The sequence below is a fragment of the Mya arenaria genome, chromosome 16 (genome assembly GCF_026914265.1).
Source record: "Mya arenaria isolate MELC-2E11 chromosome 16, ASM2691426v1".
NCBI lineage: Eukaryota > Metazoa > Mollusca > Bivalvia > Myida > Myidae > Mya > Mya arenaria.
In genome coordinates, this window is record NC_069137.1 from 3,585,048 (window position 1) to 3,609,069 (window position 24,022).

The 24,022-nt window shown below is 33.6% G+C and overlaps 1 protein-coding gene across 1 annotated transcript; it reads right to left on the bottom strand.

Annotated features, from left to right (window-relative positions):
• Positions 1 to 409: 409 nt before the first annotated feature.
• Positions 410 to 16,237, bottom strand: LOC128222364 (uncharacterized). Its single transcript, XM_052931340.1, has 17 exons — positions 16,022 to 16,237; positions 13,228 to 13,427; positions 12,476 to 12,562; positions 11,579 to 11,711; positions 11,044 to 11,164; positions 10,595 to 10,685; positions 8,358 to 8,435; positions 7,984 to 8,144; positions 7,558 to 7,604; positions 6,848 to 6,953; positions 6,080 to 6,259; positions 5,111 to 5,252; positions 4,846 to 4,965; positions 3,701 to 3,755; positions 2,843 to 3,010; positions 2,486 to 2,599; positions 410 to 2,022 (listed from the first exon to the last, which is right to left on the bottom strand). Exons 1-17 carry the CDS (start codon positions 16,116 to 16,118, stop codon positions 1,511 to 1,513), a joined length of 2,412 nt encoding a protein of 803 aa, XP_052787300.1. The 5' UTR covers positions 16,119 to 16,237; the 3' UTR covers positions 410 to 1,510.
• Positions 16,238 to 24,022: the final 7,785 nt, after the last annotated feature.

Sequence of the window (24,022 nt, forward strand, 5' to 3'; positions counted from 1 at the left end):
ATTTCAGTAACAAGGGCATGTCCCAAATCGGTTCCCAATTGGGCGAAATATCCAAAACTATAGTTGATGATTTCGTGCGAGACAATATTTATGTTTCGCAAAGGAATACATTCTTATTTCGACCTGTAAACGTTGAACAATTGGGTGGTAGCTTATTATACTGTTCATTTGCATAAAGTTTACATGTTTACATTTTTAAATTATTACTCATGTTTTCCGTGAAAAATACATTTTTATTCTCCGGCGAAGACATACGATTGTCAACAAACTAATTACACCTTTCCTATACAATCACCACAAGACTGTCCTATTACTCAAAAGGCTATGACATGATTAGAACAGTGTCACACTTAACGTTTGAAATTCCACAAGAAACAACTCTTAAACAGTATGCATACCCTTGTTTCAATCAGAAAATACAGATATATGATGTGTCAATAGTTAAAAAGAAGATTTGAAAAGAAGGATGGTTCTTTTTATAAAGCTTTATGACATATGTTTATGGAATAAGTTTTTACAAAGGGATTACTTTCTCTTCAGCTTATAATTAAAAAACAATAATGTCAATGCATATTAATATTTTTCTTTTAAATAATTTCTGAACTATTTTTTTAGGTCACAAGCATAAAAGTAAGCAAATTCCACAGAGCGGTTATTTTTTCTATGCCGTACAGTAATCACTGGCTCCATGCATATCAGGTGGTAATGTTCAAAATCAGGTGACGTTATTTACAAAGTTAAAATTGTATTTAACTTTTTTTTTACTTTGAAAACAATGATATTTTATGCACATTTAAAAACATATCGCATTAACACGTATTATTTACAATAAAAACTGAAACTGAAATCGATATTTTTTCCATCGTTGTGGCTGGTATTGTATATGCTCGTCAAGGGAGATCATTGCGTATGTGATTGTAATTAAAGAAAGTCGTATTTTTAATAGAGGATTAATATATTTCTAAACATTGTTCGATCTGCTTTTTATATGTATGCCTTTAGTATTCTTTAGGTACCGCCTTGTAACTGTCCATAAAATGTTAATTTACCGTGAGTGTAAACTAGTTTGTGTGCACAACCTGAAACATATCCAAATAATCCAGAATTAAGTAAAACGCCAATAGTAAATCTACTTCATCAATAAATGGATTAATTTGAGAAAACTTAAGAAAGACAAATAATTATAAAAAAAAACATTAGGTTAACCTCAAGTACATCAATGAAAAGAAATCCCAATTTAAATAAAAATAAAATCAAGACATATCGTTAAGACATAATTGATTAACCAGAGTACAACTTTATTAAAGATTATTTAAAAAAATAGTGTAATGATTATCTGCTTATTATGCACGAAACCGAAAAAACAAAACTAGACTTTGTCCTCAACATTACTCATTTTCACTGACGCAGTCGCCTTCATATATTGACGATATAATTTGTTCTGAAAACCGATAGCATACATGATATCTTAGCCATAGAGCAATATATAGATGTTCCTCACTGCCTTCATTTAAATCGACATTCGAAACAAAAGTAGAAGGAAGATCACTGTAACCCTGATCCTTCTACGTGAAACAGTTGCTGAGGATGTAGCAGGTTTAGTGGTAGTTGAAGATCTTGAAGTTGTAGTCTTAGTTTGTGAAGTTGTAGTCGTAGTTGGTGTAGTCGTAGTTGGTGTAGTTATAGTTGGTGTAGTTATAGTTGGTGTTGTTGTAGTTGGTGTAGTCGTAGTTGGAGTAGTTGTAGTTGGTGTAGTTGTAGTTGGTGTAGTTGTAGTTGGTGTAGTCGTAGTTGGTGTAGTTGTAGTTGGTGTCGTCGTAGTTGGTGTAGTTGTAGTTGGTGTAGTTGTAGTTGGTGTAGTCGTAGTTGATGTAGTTGTAGTTGGTGTAGTTGTAGTTGGTATTGAAAATGTTGTTTCTGTATTTGCACATGTTTTACAACATATTCTAGTTCTAGAGTCTTCAGTATAAGTTGAACATTTGTCAACATTACATGACGTCGATCGATCTCCATATGTGCAATCTGTAATTTACAAATCGCATCAAACAGTCGCAGTAACATGAAGTTGATCAAATATATTTATTTTCTTTAGAATAGGTTAAATTGTTATGAACTCTAACAAAAGTATTTAATTGTGCCTTAAATTTAAATCCTAATATTTTCTTTTTAATATTGTTACATTCCTGAAGTAATGGAAATAGGTTGGGAGAAAAATAAACTACTAACGGCGGTAGTGGAGGATAAATTTATTTCAACTTGCGGTTTCGGATATGTTACCTAACTTCGGTAAACCTCGTTTCCGTAACGACAAGATGGACATATGGAACATACATCGTCAATTAATGGCCGAATATCAAGGTCTTGGGTGAGAGAAATTCTAGTCGCATAGGCAAAATGACGACCTTGACTTACCGATAGGTTAGAATTAGAAATACACGAACGTTTGCTCAAGTAGAAACGCATGATATAAAGAACATAATAATACTTTGAATTCCGAGAGCTCTCCGCGGACAAGACTGACAGCAAACGTCATCATTGTTATAGCAGCCACTCAGAGACATCGTTTCACACCAGCTAGCCTTATCGCCGTAATCGCAATCTGAATGAAGAAAAACATATTTAATAACTGTATAAATTCTCAGAACTATATAAATACATATATATGTTATATCAAAATATATAATAACATATATACGATTTGTAGAGTTGATGTTTATGATGTTTTATATTTTCAACATAAAAAAACACTCGCGCAAAACCATGCACTCAAAAGTGACTTTGCTGGTACTGGTGCTTTCGTCACACTGGTAGTAAAATAAATTAAGCATTTACTAACTCTTACCGGTGGTGTTAACGTTTTTTAGTCTGATTTGCTCGCATGTTTCGCAGCAATCGTTTAGACAGTAACTTTGGTAGCATTTGTATGAGGTGTTTGGAAAAGCCAGTAGTTCATTGCACGTTACCGTCTCATACGTCACGATGCCTGGGTTGTTTCCGAACATACATTCCTCTAAAACAACAGACGTATTGTTGTAACAATCAAATAAATACTTGTTATATGCTGAATTAAAGTATCTCCGGAACCCTAAAGTTCGAAGCTTGGACTTGAATTGACAGATAAACTGCATGCTTTATCACTTTTGTTACCAATAATGTGTTTTGCCGCGATTGACATCACTTAAATTAAACAAAAAGTAATAATCGCAATTTTAAGCACGAAAACGTAACAAATGCCCCCTCACTACCCTTTTGAACAGATAACCATCATATTTTGGGCGTCGTTTGACTAACAGTTTTTAGGTTTAAAATAAAGAGCAAAATTGTAATCGCTTATAGTTTTAAAGAGCAATATATGAAGACGAAGATGAACTGCAAGACGTAGAGGATCTCATCTCATGTTTGTCGTGCTTTAAAATGAATTTCGTTTGGTATTATTTAACGTGTCAACATTAAAACACTTAACATTATATATTTTCCAACGATTCAAGATTTCAATAAAAAATAGAGAAGGCATAACGGACTTTGATAAGCCTATTTATTAGCCCATTTTGATAAACTGAGAGTGTAGCCATTTAACGTGGGGTACAAATAGTAATAGGGGCATCTTAAATAAGCATGGATCAAACATTTGCTTTCCCGACCTTAGCTTTCTGGGAATTATACATTAAATCCGTAATATCATATAAACTAAACCACTCACCAGCCGCTACAGCCGGGGCTCTGGACGACGTAACGCATGATCCACCACTACACATCTGAGAGGGACCGAAAATATAATAATGGGTATTTGCTAATGTTTAAATTCGAATAATTTATTCAAAGTGATATTTGTGTATGAGTTATGTGTATGCACTTTCGCCATTTTCCACAGTATTTTCTGCCGTTTATTATTGTCCATGTTATACTAAATAAAACAAGAATTACTTTAAACAGAAATGTTGGTATTTTATGACTGTACTTTGTTCAAAGTTGTTTTCCTACATTAGAAAACACTTTATTCAAAAATATATTCACACTTTGTGAACACATTGTTCCTAATATGTTTTTGCTACATAAGGAATAAATTTGTTTTAAAAATGAATCTACTTCGAAAAAACACCTTTGGTACAACGCCAAGCCTACATTCAAAACAATTCCGTTTAAATTCCTGTTCTTAAGTGAAAACATATTTTCTAAAATGTTGGCTCTTCGATCCAAGACAACATTTAAGTGTATTTGGAACGCTTTGTTCTAAAATGGTCTTACAGGTGACCGTTTTCGTTTTAAAAATTGGCCCTAGACAACAATAGCAATTATTTTATTCTAAATTGTTGTTCCACCTTGAAACAACATTTTGTTCCGAATGTTGGTACCAGAGTGGAAAACTCTTTATTTCAGAATTCTGGTACTATATTAGGTAACCTTCTGTTTCAAAATGATGACCTTGCAGTCAAGAACACTAAGTACAATGATTAGATAACAAAGAACAATGTTTTTTAAACTCATGGTACCACATGGAACAAGTTGTCCCCGTTATTAATATCCAACATTTATATGGTTTTTTTTTTGTAAATGATCTTTTGGATTGCGCATGAAAGGATAAACAAGATAGTTCTAAAACGTAGAAGTTTTACGACGAGCTGTTATTATATTGTATTATATCTGCATTTCGGTAGATAAAATGCATCAGTTCTTAGTTATTGATTCAATGATGAGAAAATTTTATTATTAAAATGATGGCTATATTATCAAGAGAACTTTGTTTTAAAATGTTGGTTATATGATCAAAACCAGTTTGTTTTAAATTGATTGTCCTACAGTGGAGATGAATATTGTTTTAAATAATAAACCACCTCGGCCACATACCTTTCCATCCCCACAAGTTGTACCCTCCCAGGCGAGTTTATAGTAATAAGTACCATTAGTGCCAGGAATGACACAGTTCATTCTGGAACAAATCCAGCTGTAATTCGATTGATAGGTGATCTGCAACATACACATTACATACAATCACGGAAAGAAACTTTTTCTCGAAATGGGTCGACGCAAGTTAAACGACAAAACAAATCAGAAACATATGTACAGAAATATCGTTTGAAGCGTTAGCAGTAAAACATTTAAATGTATGTACCCTGGAGAGGTAGGAACCGGCTCCAAGTATATATTCACACTGCTGATCTGGAGTGTACACCTGACCCGCAAGGTCACCCAAATAAGGATTAAGGTCAGATGTGTTATAGTTTGCGCTGCGTGTTGCCAGACAGTTTTCGCCACTGAAGAGTACATAGAATATTCTGCAGTAACACCTTATACTGTATTATGTCATTTTGTCGAAAGGTATTATAAAAACCTAAATATTCGTAATGTCAGCGCACATAACTTGTACCTTACACATTTAACATTAAAATCCTTACATCGGTTACTTCCCTTTGCCGTACAGTTTTCACTGCCATCATGAATTTCATGTTAAAATAAATAATAAAAGTGAAGACATTCATAAAGTTAAAAATAATTCATCAATTGAAAGCCAGGTTGTGTAATCATTATTTACATACATCTTGTATAAATCTATGTTGTACGTAGTGGCAGATATATATCCCCTGCTTGTCAAGGGCGATCACTTCGTTTTAGATGATCATTTCAATTATAACGAATGACTAATAATGCAATGTATACTAGGAAAAAGTCTAGTAGCCTAGAGTATTATCCATATTATGTTTAAATATGTAATACTCAAAGCCACACGAACGTCAAAACAGAGACATTTTACTACAAGATAATAAGCATGATACACATTGAAATAGTATTGTTTAATATCGTTGTAGGAACGAACATTTAACAATTCCTTGACCATTATTATCAATAGGACAAAACTGTCTTGAAGTTAACAGCATCCTTGTTAACTTTTAGAATTGAAATATTGTGTGATTATATATTTACATAAATCAAGCCCAGTTGAAAAAGCTGTCTCAGATCTTGTAAGAAACATTGCATTTTTCAGTTATAAGTACTAATAATTAGCCTCGTTCGCTAGGCCCTTCTTATTCATTAACTTAATAGTGCACCTAATATATTTCAATTAGAACTTAATACTACCTACGTGTTTAATGTCTTTATGTACGCAGTAAAGTAATCCATTGAGCATGAAGAAAATGAGAACTGGCGGATGTTTCTGACATCGTCAGATGACATGCTTCTAGGTACACCCATCACATACATATCGGCACTGGAACAGTTCTCACCAGTACCGTCGACTGTACCATCATGCTGGGCAAACAAACTGAATTACATGTGATTAAGAAATATTGTTAGAACTGCAATAGCTACTAATATGAGCGTTACCAATAAAGATAAATATAAAGTTATTTGATTTGTTATTTTGGTTGAAAACAATTATAGTTATATTATATAATGGATTGTCTGATTTGCACCGAAGTCATTCTGATATCTACATCTTACCAAACCAAAGTATCAAATTTGTAAAGAAAATTCACAACTTGTTAACGACAAAAGTAAGTAGAACTTGACTGAATATAACACTATGCCCATTTTATTCGCCATGATATTGCGAAGCAGTTAAAAAAGCGTGGAAAAGTAGAAACAAATAGATCAAATAGATCAAATATCTTCAGTGAATTGTTTTAAGTTCTAAGACCTTTGAAGATGTAAGTAAACCATGGTATTTTATTGTACAACCGAGATTTGATTCTGTGTCATGAGTTTTTTAGAAAATGGAAATAAGATCCTGTAACACTAAGTGGCTACTTCTTGAATTGGGTCGACTGCCCAATAAAACTCGCTAATTCAAACTTTCTGTATGCATGTTTTAAGAAATAGAATAGCATACGTCAGGATTTCTTGCACTTACTTATGCCCAAGCTCGTGCGATGCAGTCGAAACCAGACGCGCCCCAAAATAGTACTCGGTGATGCTGTATTTCCAGTCAGTACAAGCTCCGGGACGATAGGCAATACCTGCAGTAGAAAACGGTATTAAATGGCCAAGTGACCGACAGATGGACAAGTTATAATCAGAATAATATAGAACGAGCCGTAACATTCACGAATATAATGGAGCAGGTGAGTACAATTTGAAAAAAGTGTATTTTTAAAAGATAAAGGTTAATTATTTGGACAACGATAATGTCAATGTGATGCACATTTTGATAACACTCGGCATTTGTTTTTAATGTGAAAATTGCCATTAGTCCCTTGAGGAAGAAAACGTTTATGGACTGTCTGTTCGTGAATTAAAATCCTTCGAATTGTAATATCAAGGTAATTTTTGTGACATTCAGGACTTTACGAAACGATTCTAAGCAAAAAACACACATACTGATTGTAATATTCAATTAACTCTCTTTGTTTTTGTTATTTCATGTTTTCTCGTTCTCTTTTTCCATGACTTGTACAAAGATGGAACAGGTGACATTTTTGCTTTACGTTACAAAGGAGTTAACTTCTAACAACAATATATCATAACATACAGCCCTCTAAAAGCCTATCATAACTGTTAACTAATTCCTAATACGTATTTACTTCTTTGCCATTTTGTAATACTCTAAAAACGTATTGGTACCTCTAAGCGATTCAAACGTGTTGTTGAAAAACCTTTGCATTTGATAACTGAAATTTAAAACAAAACAAGTGTTGTTCAGATATGTACAAAGTTATCAATTTTAAAAAGTGTTTGTTCTATGTTTTGCTATCATAAAGATATAGATAGTTTATAGATAGTGACACTCTTGTACTTTTGATTATGTTGTTTCAGTAGTTGCAAACACCAACACTATAAAAAATGCCAATGCCAAATGTATGTTATAGTTAGAGTCTTGGTACACATACAGAGCTTCGTGGTAACACGAAAGTTGTTTGTAAGTATCTTGAACAATAACGAGTTCATTTCCAAATTATTTTACATGACTGCGACGACAATGGCGCATCAACAATAAGCTCACATTATTACAGAACCTGTGAACCGAGACCATGTTTTAACCGACATTACTTTGTAAACATCATTGCTACGTCGAAGTTGTAAATCGGTTTTAGGTTTTTGTTTCCCCAGTCCTTGAAGGCAGGCAATACAGAGTTCGTTAAGAACACTCGGCGACCATCGACATAGTTTTCTTCTAGATTGTCCTCGATGTACGGAGCGTCCGTAGATCTCTAAAGTTTATAAATGAGTCGTTTCGGAAATTTGTTTAAGTTAATACCATATATGCACGACAAAAGCTCTCCAATTCTTGGGACAGATATTTTCCTATCATAAGAAGATCTGCGATATATATCCTACCTCATTTTGTTAAAAAATATATTAATGTCTGTACTGCAAAATAACCCAAATAATTTACCAACGATACATAAGTGTGTGCTACTTACTGTGGCGATAGATATGCCCGCGTAAATAAGGGTAATGCTATACCCTGAACCCGTCACTGAGTTGTAGCGAATGCTCATCTGAAATAGGCAAGTTCAACTTTAAAATACATTCGTCATATCTTTGTAATAATAAGCAAAGCATGACGGACACATGCGTGATCAGATGAGTTCAACATAATCTTCATTTGCAGGAAAGATACATTCTAGTTCTTACATCCACGTTAAATAAACATACATATTAAGTGTTTTGCCTCAGTGAGAATCATATTTTATACTAAGTTGTATTGTTCGTCTTGTACGATTGGTAGAGTACTACTGTTAAAGATGACCAAAGGAAAATACTAACTTGCTTTTCAGAGCGCAATATCATCCTCCCCTCCAAATGTCTTTATATTTACTAGTGCTCATCTGTGAGCTGCGCAATGACATACTCATTAAAACCAGATATAAATAAAGTGGACAACTTTTTTTTCTAAACGGTATGGCGGTTTTGATATCTGGATGCGCTCTGGATTATGTGAAGGCATTTAATAGGCATTTCACATTGAACACTAGCATTAAATAACCCTAAATTTTGGTATTTGGATGCGCCAAGCCTGCCGACTTCGTTGATTAGAACCCCCCCCCCACCCCCCCCCAAAAAAAATGATATTGTTTGCTGAGTATTTCTTTAAAATTGTTTGTAAAGATATTAGCATGTATTGAAATATTTAACCGGAAGTCCCATGTTGTCGTAATAATGTGAATTTGTGCCATATATATGCATTTTATAGTGTTATTTTGCATACATCAGTTCAGTATTTCAAAACACCATTTTGAGACATAAGTATTATTCAAGTCATTTGAAATATTTAAAAAAAATCTGTAATAATCATGTCAATGACGTTTCAAACATTGGTGAAGTAGACTTTCTTCACGTCATTTGAAATGTTATGAAATTGGTATCGTAACCATCATTTGTTAGCTACTTTTAAGTCTTTGGATGCGTTAAATGCATGTACATGATGTTTTTTTTGGGTTCACACTATTCAATTGTTGTACTTGCTTTTGCATACATACAATACTATAAAATTCTGTCTTATACTCTTGTCAAAGAGAAATAATAACATGAGGACAAGTTAGATTGGACAACAATGTCAATACGTGCTTTATACTAAGAATACTTCGTCTTTTACCATGGACAATGGAGATTTAAATATATTTACGGAAAATATAGCGGATTGCCTTATTACCAACACTGTGTCTGGTACTAACATAACGTTTAAATAAGTAACAAACGGTATATATACTTGCTTAAATTAAACAAAATAAGAGAAATGTACACTTGTTGGCTAACGTTACGTATACAATGTTCACAAATAAAGCTACTTTTGTCATTTAAATAATCTAAACTACAAAAACATGAATGAGCAAATCCCTTAAAAATGACATTATCGACAGATAACAAACTTGTAATACTCTGAATTCGTTATAATTATGTATTTTAAGTTAACCCTTCGCTTAACCCTTAAGCACACAAGGTAACTGAATATGTGGTATTAAATCAACATTACATTAAATTGTGTGCTACTTATAATAAAACACTATGTATTTGCTGCACTGCTCTGAATCGTCTTTTGTGGTTGATTTTTGTTTTCAAAAAAAACGATGAAATAATGGTATTTTCAAAGCTTTAGTCTTATCTTGCAAAACATAAGTATTGGCTCCAGCTCGAAATTAGTTATAACATTTCATATATACTCAGGTTACCGATGGCAGTTATTCAGGTGTGTAGTGAGGATCATACATTTTATTTAATTGTTGTTAGGTTATGGTTATTTTCCCATATCTTACAAGAAGTACACTTACTTTCTGAGTATTGACTTGAATCTTGTAATTATGTTACCAGTGATGGTCATGCGAGTACGAATTTTAACCAGTATAAATAAAATAACTAGTAAATATGTATACATCCGGAAGCCTTACTGCGAGAGTCCGTCGAAGACAGTGGCTTGTTCATATTATGACCCTTTATGATTGTTAAATATAATTTTATGTAACAACCACAAAAAACAAAAACTATTTATCCACTTCTTATCGTAACTGAAGCAGTCATTGACGTAATAAAGCTTCAACACATCCACACGAGTACTCGAGTGAGGTTAATAAAGAAGTTAAAGTACACAAGGTTTATCGAACTGCAAGTACTGTTTGCAGGTTTGTTACATGGTTAAACAATTGTTTAAAATGATATTTACCGCATTTAAAACAAAAGCGTAGAATTGTTTTATTGTAGAAATCGCCGATGATTGCTTTTCTATATCGGTGCCCGTCATTTGCATATACCAGCTACAAGAAAAAAAACATGGCATTGTAAAAGAAACATAATATATGATATATTACTGATATAATTTGTTGTGGAATTCAAGGCTGCACAATTGTTTTGCGTTCAATCTCGTGACTCTGAGAGACTCTGACAGGAGCACATTAAGTCATCACTACCAAAAATCTAGTTTATAAGAATCGCCAAATACCCATTCAGTAACATAAGTAACTACATAGCATGAAAACTTGATTACTTAAAAGTTCAGAAACAAACAATGTAATAACAAAATAGTGTCCCTATTATGTTTTGCTGTTTTTATTTAAAAAAGCTAATCAAAATATCAAACAGTTCTTATACACGCAGATTTCTGCGAATTCGTACAATGAATAAAGACTGTAGTCGATAACGAAGAAGATTTCAACTTCATAATCAGTTGTCTGCCTCTTTGTTCGGTTGGAATCCTTGGCATTTGATGATTCCAACTGTTCGACTCTGCTTGCATCTAATTTGAGAAAAAGCTAGCAATTAATGAAATGATTCTAATCGAAAGTTAACCTTATAGTTCCTAACAATCAAACATGATTCGTTTATTATATGATCAAATTGGTTATATAAATACCACGAATGGGTTTTGATGTTCAGTATACTGCAAACCAATAAATCATACATCATGTACTTAGGTGATCAACCTGTCAAAATTGCTCTGAAAACATTCACCATGTAATCAGTTTCTTTATTATTTTCTTGAAATGAAGCAATACGGATATATGAACCAATACAAGTAAATCAATACCGATACGCATGCTGATTTTAATTGATGAATATAAAGAACTGTAACTATCCAACTGTAACTTGCTCTGTTACCATACTATATTTCCGTAAGGTGATCGAATTAATTAATTATATATGCACTTACCGAATTCAGGGTTTATCAGGAAGTCTGTTCCAGTCGGACTGGTTTCTTCAATTTCCGTAACGGTATGGCCGGTGCCGGAAGATGCAGGTGGCTGCACGAGTAACTCTTGATTTCCATGCTGGTAGGTTCCGAACTTGGGGGAGAGGAGAGACAAACATAAATAAGTAATCGATGGTAACTGAATGCATGATTTCTAGTTTATTTACATTTCAAACGTAATATAGCAAACTCACGATAAACCAGACATCAACGAAATTTGGATGAAGTTCAGCGGATAATGCGATCTGATAAAGTTTGTAATGTGTTTTGCGTTGTTTTTCCAAATATTTTCATTTTATACACAACATAAATTAATCGAAGCGTTAGTCTGAAACGATAATTGTTTCTCTGGTTAGGAAGGAGTGCCATCCCAAAGGTCGTTTCAGCGCCCCGGCACTTGGGCGCTTAACATCAAGCTCCATCCTAAAGTACTTAAAGTGCTTTGATCTATATTTGTTCAGTCTCTGGATAATTTTGCATAACTAGGCAGATGCCTGTTTAATAAGAATCAGATGAAAAGTTTATTGATAGAATAATCACTATTATTTGAATCGGGAAATACACGCATGAAGAAAATTAGAATTGTCAAACATGAGGGTACTAAACAGAAAGTGATGTGTCGGTCAAAAGGCAAAACACCTAAGCTGATTACGAATCAGTCACAATTAAAACATTTAACAGTACGATGATTATTATAATACTTATGATGATAATGAAGATGATGATGATGATGATGATGATGATGATGATGATGATGATGATGATGATGATGATGATGATAATGATGATGATGATGATGATGATGATGATGATGATAATGACATGAACAAATGAAAAGTAACACTGAAACCCTCTTACAAACAGAAACGTGTCCGAGTCAGTATCGCCGGCCCGCCAGACGATGAATGCTGCTTTGTTTGAAACGTCCATATAGAATGCGGCGGCCTTCAACAATACATACAAATTAATCAGAAATAAAGGTCACACAATTATTTACAATTGTTCGTAACGGTGCATTGTCACGATGCAATCAAACCCACATACAATAACACAATGACATCATGCAAAGATATAAACGCCCGTGTGTAACGCCATTACGATGGCCTCTCCGGACTATTTTGTTAACATAATTAATCTGCTACTTAACCTACTCAGGTGTTGTTATATATTACAGAAGTTATGTTAACTTATGAACTTATGACATTTTTATAAAACTGAAAATTTTCTTTATGTACAGTAGTTTGGCTTATTTTGATTATTGACATGGTACGTGACAAACCTTACCGGGCAAACATGCCCTATTTCACTTTTTTTATATATATATTTTAGACGAGATTTACTTCACAATTAGTGTTCTTGCTTGTGGAACAACCTGATACCCAAGTTGATCTCGAGGCCGTGTATGTCTTTATTACGATACTTATGACATGTCTTGAATAAAATGGAGATAGTTATTTGCATCACATTATTTATCAGAAAATATTATCTTATTATTTTATTTTTTATTATTAGCTCTCTTTCATGACCTGACTTCCAGACACCAAAAGATGATTTCGGATACAAACTTGCACGGGAACGTAAAGTAATTGTTTAAATATCCACCAACTCACCTCCGAGGAGACCCGGTAAGGCACCATTTTCCCGCCTCTCTGTAAAACCACTGGTACATCATCGCTGATGTCATTTATACTCAGTTTTAAATCTGAATATATGTCATTTGAGGTAAATCTGACGTCAAAATATTGCGGAAAACTCTGTTTAGAACCTTTTCTTAGCACTGTAGCTGTTGATACGTTAACGGTTACGTCCCCTTTTAGAAAATAATAAATACACATGTATATGAACTAATTTATGCAAATTATTCAGTATACTTAATTATGTTCCTGGTCATAAATGATAGAGCAAAGGAAACATAAGCATGCTAGGGCACGACGAGACTGGACTATTCGAAAACATCCTGAACACTGTGTTGATTGAACGATGCATAGCATGCTATAACATGATTTGGCTGAGCGTTAAGTAAGTAAGCATTCTACGGCAGGATATGATAGGACGGTACGTTAACATGTTATGGCTAAACTTATATATAGCTAATATAGCATGCTAGGACAGGATATGATAGGACGGTACGTAAATATAATATGGCAAAACGTATATATAGGAAATATAGCATGGTAGGGCAGGATATGACAGAACGGTACGTTAACATGTTATTGCTAAACGTATATATAGCAAATATAGCATGCTAGGGCAGGATATGATAGGACGGTTCGTTAACATATTATGGCTAAACGTATATATAGCAAATATAGCATGTTAGGTCAGGATATGATAGGACGGTACGTTAACATGTTCTTGCTTAACGTATATATAGCTAATATAGCATGCTAGGGCAGGATATGATAGGACGGTACGTTAACATGTTATGGCTAAACGTATATATAGCTAATATAGCATGCTAGGTCAGGATATAATAGGACGGTACGTTAACATGCTATGGCTAAACGTATATATAGTTAATATAGCATGCTAGGGCAGGATATGATAGGACGGTACGTTAACATGACATGGCTAAACTTATATATAGTTAATATAGCATGCTAGGGCAGGATATGATAGGACGGTACGTTAACATGTTATGGCTAAACGTATATATAGTTAATATAGCATGCTAGGTCAGGATATAATAGGACGGTACGTTAACATGTTATGGCTAAACGTATATATAGTTAATATAGCATGCTAGGTCAGGATATAATAGGACGGTACGTTAACATGTTATGACTAAACGTATATATAGTTAATATAGCATGCTAGGTCAGGATATGATAGGACGGTACGTTAACATGTTATTTCTAAACGTATATATAGCAAATATAGCATGCTAGGGCAGGATATAATAGGACGGTACGTTAACATGTTATGGCTAAACGTATATATAGTTAATATAGCATGCTAGGGCAGGATATGATAGGACGGTACGTTAACATGTTATTGCTAAACGTATATATATAGTTTATATAGCATGCTAGGGCAGGATATGATAGGACGGTACGTTAACATGTTATTGCTTAACGAATATATAGCTAATATAGCATGCTAGGGCAGGATATGATAGGACGGTACGTTAACATGTTATGGCTAAACGTATATATAGTTAATATAGCATGCTAGGGCAGGATATGATAGGACGGTACGTTAACATGTTATTGCTAAATGAATATATAGCAAATATAGCATGCTAGGTCAGGATATAATAGGACGGTACGTTAACATGCTATGGCTAAACGTATATATAGTTAATATAGCATGCTATGGCAGGATATGATAGGACGGTACGTTAACATGTTATGACTAAACGTTTATATAGCTAATATAGCATGCTAGGTCAGGGTATAATAGGACGGTACGTTAACATGTTATGGCTAAACGTATATATAGTTAATATAGCATGCTAGGGCAGGATATGATAGGACGGTACGCTAGGATGTTATGGCTAAAAGCATATATAGCTAATATAGCATGCTAGGGCAGGATATAATAGGACGGTACGCTACAATGTTATGGCTAAACGTATATATAGCTAATATAGCATGCTAGGGCAGGATATGATGGATGATAAGTTAACATGTTATTGCTTATCGTTTATATAGCAAACATAGCATGCTAGGGCAGGATAGGACTGGATATAGTCGACACAGAATCAAACGGTAGTGGATTCGTTTTCTACAGCTTACACAATTGACTGTTCCAAGCAAAAACATATCGATGTTTGTTCTGTTTCTTCATAAGGCGTATATGTGTATCATCCATGTGACTTCAAAAGGCTGTTACAAAATGAATACCGCGTACTAAAAAAGTGTCCCATATCTTTAATATGTCTCGTTTATCTTCATTGATCAACAGCGCATCTTAAAACAATAGCCAATTTGAACACAAAAAACGTCCTAACAAAATACGAATATATAAGTCTTTAAATGTTATCATCGTCATAAATCAGTAATTGATGTCAATAGTATATTGTGTAAAAGTTACCCTTAAATAATAACATGATGAATAACGGGACCGATTATGTTCTGAATGAAAAATCAAAAACATACACTTGACAATTATTGTTTCTTTCAATGTAACATCGTAATATAGTTCATCAAGTAGGCACCAAAAGCTTTAAATTTTGATTTGGACGTGGAACAAACAAACAACTTGTAGCATAAAACTATCTAGGTAACTGTAGTGTTATAATAAGTATTGAACGAGATGAAATGATAGGAATAGGTAACTGGCTTAGAAGTTTAAAGGACATTGTCGAGAACATAAGGAAACAGGAGTTTGACTCGTGGGACTAATACTTTGTTTATTTTTATTAACTACAATGTTTATAAGACTTCTTTAATATACACCAACCTTGCTTTGCCCTGATTCTGATGTGAGGAAATCGCATTGCATCCGTCGGCTCAAGATACAGCAAGTAAAGCATTAATAGCATTAGAGGTCCCATCATCCAACCTCTACACTATCTGGCTAATTGTGTACTGAATAGTATTTCAGAAAGGGGTAAGTGCCGTTTAACAGATTCAAGTAGTCCTAGAAAATCGCATCGGTCTTCTTTCTATTAAAACAAATAAGACTGCATATTAATGTGTTACAACAATTGAATATTTTGAAATAACAGAAATGTGAATATTGTACTGTTTTGATCAGCCTGAACTAGCTCCACAAAACGTTAACACAGTTCATAGTTTTAAACATATTTAAATAGGTTCTTTTCACGAAATAGAGCAAATGTGTTCCAACTAAAATAAAAAACTAAACGGTTTAAAGCTATATATAATTATCAATACATCAAAGCAAGATCAAAGACCTAAAACCCAATCGAGCTCAAACTAAACATGACGTTATAAGATTTGACGTAACTCAATGAAGGGTTGATGGGAAATATCAATGATTATCAAAAATAGTTGCTTCGTTACTTTTACCATTGGTCAAGAACTTGGCATTTGGCATCAAATTTAACTATTATTGCTTCTTATGGAAAATAACAAACCACAACATAGGAAAAATACACTTAAAACATTCAAACAATTCACCACTTGTAACATGTATTTAAATATTAGAATCGTATTGCAATTATGCCGCAATGAAGCTTGCTGTAACTGTTATATTATGTTAAACCGTGTTGCTATGAAACATAATAATCACAATCTTGGTGCGATACTATTCTGAAAAGATCAAATCTGATTGGATCAGGTGTCTAGATACATAAGCCCAAATAGCTATTTTCTGGCATGAATAATAATTACACATATCATCACAAAACATAAAAGAAACAATCATCAAGTAATAACAAAATCCGTTTCATGCAGAGAATTACAAACAGTTTTGTTTATGAGATCACTATATACTTTATATCTTGATTTTAAACAGCAAACATTGTAAGTAGCATCCAGCGCATGGTAGGAATAGCAAGTAATAGTAGAGTAATTTGTAAATGAATGTTATAAAATATTATATTATATTTAACTTTAGCTTGCTAAAACATATTTGGGAAATATTATTTATACATCGAGTATTGATAAGAGGGACATGTCCAGCGTCTATTAATATTATTGTTAACGTTATTAATACTTGCTGTTTGTTGCAACCCGACGGGTGAATGCGAAAAGGTTTTAAGTGGAATAAAATAAAGACGAAGATAGAACCTTTTTATTGTTATGCAATCGTTGTTGTAACAGCCTACTGCCATCTCATTTTCAGTGCATTTTCTCAGTAAAGTGACAATTAAAAACCTTTTGAATTCCCAAAAATATGACATAACTCTCATTCCGTCTTATAACAAACAACGTGTAAAACAATAAATATTGAAACAGGAGATATGAGAGGGAGTTATGAGAGGGAGTAGAGGGAGTTATGAGAGGGAGTTACGAGAAGTTATGAGAGAGAGGGAGTTATGAGAGGGAGTTATGAGAGGGATTTATGAGAGGGCGTTATGAGAAGGAGTTATGAGAATGAGTTATGATAATGAGTTATGAGAGGGAGTTATGATAGGGAGTTATCAGAAGGAGTTATGAGAGGGATTTATGAGAGGGAGTTATGAGAGGGAGTTATAAGAATGAGTTATGGGCGTGATTTATGATAGGGAGTTATGCGAAGGAGTTATGAGAGGGATTTATGAGAGGGAGTTATGAGAGGAAGTTATGAGAATCAGTTATGAGAATCAGTTATGAGAGGGAGTTATGATAGGGAGTTATGAGAGTGATTTATGAGAGGGAGTTATGATAAGGAGTTATGAGAGGGAGTTGTGAAAGTGAGTCATGAGAGGGAGTTATGAGAAGGAGTAATGAGAAGGAGTTATGAGAGGGAGCCATGAGAGGGAGTTAAGAGAGGGAGTTATAAGAGTGAGTTATGAGAAGGAGTTATTTAACCTTTTAAAATAAATTATTACACTGTAATAACATGTATTCTATCCAAAGTAGCAATAACACGCGTATGTATACTTTATTTCGTATAATACCCCTTTAATAAAAATCGTCTCTAAGTGTACTGATGAAAATATATTAAAATAAGTACTATCAAAAAATTGCACGTTACATTCAAGAGTGAAGCTAGGGTGATAATTGTTCCAGGAACCAGAGAGTGTATTGTTGTTAGCATACGTGTTCTATTGATGTTTAATAGAGGACAAATGAGCATGATTCTATTATTTATCGTATCTGGCCCGACAGCCTTTCCAAGTGGCAAATAACGTAGTAGAGGTTCGATATCAGAGTGGTTAAACTGTACCATTGAGAGAATTGGGGAATTGTTGTATGTTGGTGGTAATGGTTCTGTATTTGGTTCCTCAAAATATATTTGGGTTGTTATAAAAAGAAATGTTCAGCGCATTTGCCTTTGCTTTATTGGAATGTATGATTTCAGAATTGGCAAGTAGGGGAGGAATTGAACTAAACCGAAACTCGCAGACATGAATTGTTCGACAAAAGACCACAAATCCTTTGAATTGTTCTTTTCGAGATGTGACTTAGAGAGAGTATCAAAATATGCCATTTTTACGTCTCCTATTTTTGAAATGATATTGTTTCTTGATTTTTTTAACTTGTTCTTAATAGAGGAAAGATTGAAATACCTCAGGGATAATTGGATCTCTGTCTTATCCTACCTTGATAATGCATTGAAATATATATATATATATATATATATATATATATATATATATATATATATATATATATATATATATATATATATATATATATATATATATATATATTTATACTGATATAGACATTTACAACGCCACTTGACATCACACGATAATATAGAGACATACAACGTCACTAGACCACATACACTGCTATAGAGCCATCCAACATGAGTCTGTTTTTGCAGGAATTGTATTTTGTAAAACAGTGTCATAATCATACCGTGTTTGCGTGATTTTTACAGTCAACTGACCGAAAGCCTCAATCGGTAAGGCTACGTATTTGCTATGCTCCGTCGGTCGTGACTTCATCAATCTACCGGACGCACGTTTCCTCTCTAGTCCTATGTATTGCTTTAACGGATATTATAAAGAAAACTAATCACGAAATATGTAAGTGTGTTTGATTAACAATACTCATAAATATAACCCATATGTGTGCGTATGTATCGGAGTACATTAATGTTATCTATATGTTACGTATATAACATGTCTTTCTAAATGTTGCTTCAAATAAACCACATTTTTGCTTCCCTGATAGTCTGTGAAAATGATCTGAACAATGAGGACGAAATATGACAATTGTGTTATCTCTTAGTCTGATTATATTGGAATTCACTTAAATGCATCAAATTTAATTGGTTTTCCTACATCAATACGTATCTAAGTACAGATTTAATTGGTTTTCCCCCATCAATACGTATCTAATGAAGTAAAGATTTTTCAACGTTTATCGTTCTGTCATATCTGGCAAGGATTGAGTTGTATTCTATTTCAAAGTTGTATTATTTGAATGAATAATGTATGTCTTTTGATGCCTCAACGGAATACCGCTTTTACTCAGTATAAAAGTAAAGAAGTGAGTTTAAACTTCCTAATCCTCGACAATGATATTCAATGAGCTTAGATTCATGAATAGCCCACGAGGCATTTCTCTTATTATCAACAATATACCTAAACCATTGCAATGACCTCAGGCGAAATTCTATTTTGAGATACGCACGACAGATTAATTGCAGCAAATGGCTGATTATCACTTAGTTAACTCTGGTCTTACTGAATACATTTACAAGCAAACCTCAGGAACACACTTTCACATGCTGCGCTACACTACGATATGACATTCCTTCATGTTTCAGGAGGCGCTAGGTCCAACTGTTTTTGAGATTTGTAGGCCATATGCATTTAGGTCTTATATTATTGATCGTTATAGACCATTTAGCTAATGTTTTAAGTATGAAATATAAACCATTCCTAGAAAAAAATGAATAAAACACATCCAGAAGTAAAGAGGCCATAAATGGAATTGATTATGTTAAGATAAAGTTGAAAAGACAATTAGTAAAGAAGGGAACTTTAAGTCTCTCGCATGATTTAAACCTAGATTCGGTTCCTAGTTATAGCATGAAATTATTCGCGGTCTAAATTGTTTCTTATTATAGTTGTTTGCGCTAGAAACCGGTTCTTGTAAGCGGGATATTGTTCTCGTGCACGATTTTCCGTGCACGAGATTAAGGTTCATTATATAAGGCTTGTGCGGGGCGTATTCGTCACTCGAGGTATATTGGTAGCATTCAACAGGTGTATGTTCCCACCCGCCCTCCCGTTGCTTAAAGCAATTTAAAGATTCACGGAAAGCAGCTTTTTTATGTCTTTGGTGTTGTTGCAGGTACACGAAGATGTTTCAAAGCCAACAGCTATAAATTGACAAAAAAATGAATCAAGGCTATTCTAGGCCAATTTTATTTAATATGAAGTTAGTATATTTTCAGTACACTAACAATCGGATCTGATTCAGAGAGAGGACTAAGTCTAGCAGGTCACTGCGGCGTTCCAGCGTCATACAGTAGACGTTCGCATATCCTTCCATTCTGACGTTACAGACACTACTTATATGGCAAAGACGAACGAACGACACAGACTCAATCTATTTATCTTACAATGTGAAAGTTGCTACCTATAACAAACCTAATTCCTAGTTTTGTCTTGTTGTTTTGATTTGGTGTCTGGAACAATTTTGATTAGTGAATTATTGTTTTACTCACGGTAACGTGAGTAATAAGTATTATTGTTATTGCTAATAAAGTCGTATATTAATTGTTTTATAGCGTACAGAGTCGTACCAATGACGTGTTAATATCGCATCTTATCGCATAATATCGCAAAATATCAAACATTGTATAATATACTCGTATAACACTTACCATAATGCACTATACGTTCGCGCGTTTTTCCGTAATAATGTGTAATAAGTATCGAAGGATTTTTTTCGCTGATTCCGATCATGATAGTTCACCAAAACCTATTAAAAAAATCATTTGTACACTTATTTTTGCCAATGTTTAAACAGAAATATCGCGGCTTTCCGAGAAGAAAAAAATGAGTACCATACTATTGTTTATCGCGACAAGTCTGAATTTATTTTATTAGAAAAAATGTTGTTACTGAAAAGCTTTAGTTAGGGTTCAAATATTGCGATCAAACTTGGTATACAGGAGGAGTTTATAAATACATTTCATGGGATTTCACTTGGGTCCCCAAGGGTCAAGGTCAAGGTCATTGTTACTTTAAATAAAAAAATAAATCATTCAAAACCAGGTTTTGTCGCATTGTTGCGTTTCTTGTTTACTTTTTAATTTGACATGTAATTGCTTTTGACAGGCATATATAACATCATTAGTGTAGTCATTTCAAAGACAAAGCGGCGTATATTCAAGCGTGCTGTCGTTTATAAAGATAAACCATGCATAGCGGCACAAGGCAAAGGCCAAAACGACACATCTAGAAATACAAACGTATAAATTGCCACAAGCACGAATACTAACATCATACACACATAGACCACCGTTATGTACCTTAATGTGTAAGTGAATGCTTGGGTTTGTTTTGCTCTGAATGGGTGTGATGATCACCAATATATGATCTATTTGGCGATAAGTCAGCTTAAAAAGAGATTCACATGGTTTTGATTGGCATACAATTGGCTTTGTCTTGTCAAATTATTGTTTATTATGCACTGTGTATGCTCACATAGATCTGCATATCAGTTTGTTTAAAACAACCATATTACTCGAGTCACTGGAGCTATCGCCCTTTGATTATAAAAAATACCATATATCAGTATTGGCCGGTCAATACCTTTTCTAGCCTTTGTCAAATTATCACCAAGTATTTTTTTTTGTTCAGGATGTGTATGGACACAACATCTCGGCGTATAACAATATACAGCCATATCGCTAATGTTACTCGAAAGGTATCGCCCTTGAATTATTATATTACCTATATTCGATATTATCCAATCAATAACTTAAATTCGGTCAAAATGTGTAAGGGCATAAAATCGATAACTAAAATACAATGAAAACTACGGGGCAAGCCCAGTTGTCGAAAATTAAAAAGAAAATCGTGTTAAGGGTCACAATGCAAGAGCCCAAACGACAATGAACTTGATATTGTTAGACACTTCAGAGATAACGCAGTTGGTAAATTAGATAATTATACCTAAAACCAGTCTTGTTGAATCAATAACTTATATGCCCAAGCATATGCCCAATCATCACCAAATTTGTTAAGAAAGTGTCTTATCTCAATCAAAGTCGTTAAACAGCCATATTGATAGAGTCACTCGAGATTTATCGCCATTTAAATACAAAAATAACCGTTCTTGTCCGATTAAAAACTTTGTCAGATTGATTGTCCTTTAATTATAGAAATTACTTAAAACCTGTATTGCCCAATCAATAACTTGAGCAGCCTTTGTCTAACCATCACTAAATTTAATCAGAATATGTATGGAAATAATAGCTTGGACTACCAGCCATACTGCTTGATAACTCCAGGGTTCTTGCCTTTTCAAATAACTATCTAACATCGTTCAAGCTCAATCCGTAACTTAAAACGACTTTGTCCAATAATCACCAAACTTAGTCAGAATGTGTATGTGCATGCCAACTTAGTCATGTTTGATAACCAGCAGTGTCGCCTTAGTCACTCCAGAGTTATGACAGGACCACATTTAAGAATATTTTGAGAACTTAACGACCAACAGATAGGTTTCTCACATGACGTTTAGTTCCACTTCTTGTATTTGATCGAGGTGAACGTTTGCTTTACGCATTTTTGAAATATTGGCGTATAAATAAACATGTTAAAGATGCACTCTTACTCCCAAATAAGATTTACCACAATTAATACTATTGTTTTGATATTATAAAAAATGATGAATAAATGTCGAAAACAATGGTTCTTTTGAAGGATACTGAGTTAAATTTGAAAGAAATGAGCATAAAACATGGTATTTCTACCTTATGAGACTATAGTTGAACACAGTAAATATTTTAGCATTCACCAATTATTTCATATGTTTGCGCTTTCGTCTAATAAATACACGGTAACAATATTGTTTCCAGTAATTAATATTTTTCATAAATGCATTATTTTGTTAAAGGTTTATCAGTCAAAATGGATGTGTGTTATGCATGTGTATATATATTGATTTTGAATACGAGTGTCACTCTAAAAAGTAAGTAAGACGTTTGTCAATACTAAAATATAAAACATTAGCAAATGAAAACATTCGTTCTTTTTATTTCATTCTTACATCATTTGTAATATCATGTATACATGTACATTTAACAGAATACACATGTTAAACAATCGGTATGATGTAAGCCAATACCAAAATATAGGTAAAACATTCAATATTTTTGTATTTTATTCTTACTTCACTTAACAATGATAACATATATCAGATACATTTAATATAATTTTATCATAATTAGAACCCAACAATTCCAATAAGATGGTGGCTCTGGTACGTATGACAAGGTGGAATAGTGTGATGAACTCCAGCGTAAGATATTACAATTGTTGGAAACCCTACGTTACCAGACTGGTATAGAAACAACGCAACTTTGCGACCGAACATCATCTGCTCAAAAACTCAATTTTTTGTTTCGTATACTTTCATACCTCGTAATGTCTTGGAAACTATTAGCCTTTGTTAGAACTTAAGAACTTAACACTGTCTTTATACAAAAGCGATAGCTTTATATGTGTAGCACTAAAGTTGCGTTCGAATTAACTGAAATACCGATACCATGGTGCAATGAATGACTGACACGAGGTTGTCGGTAATAAAATATAGATAATTCTAGACAATATTATAATTGGACAAACAGGTGTTAACATTATTTAAACCTTCTTAT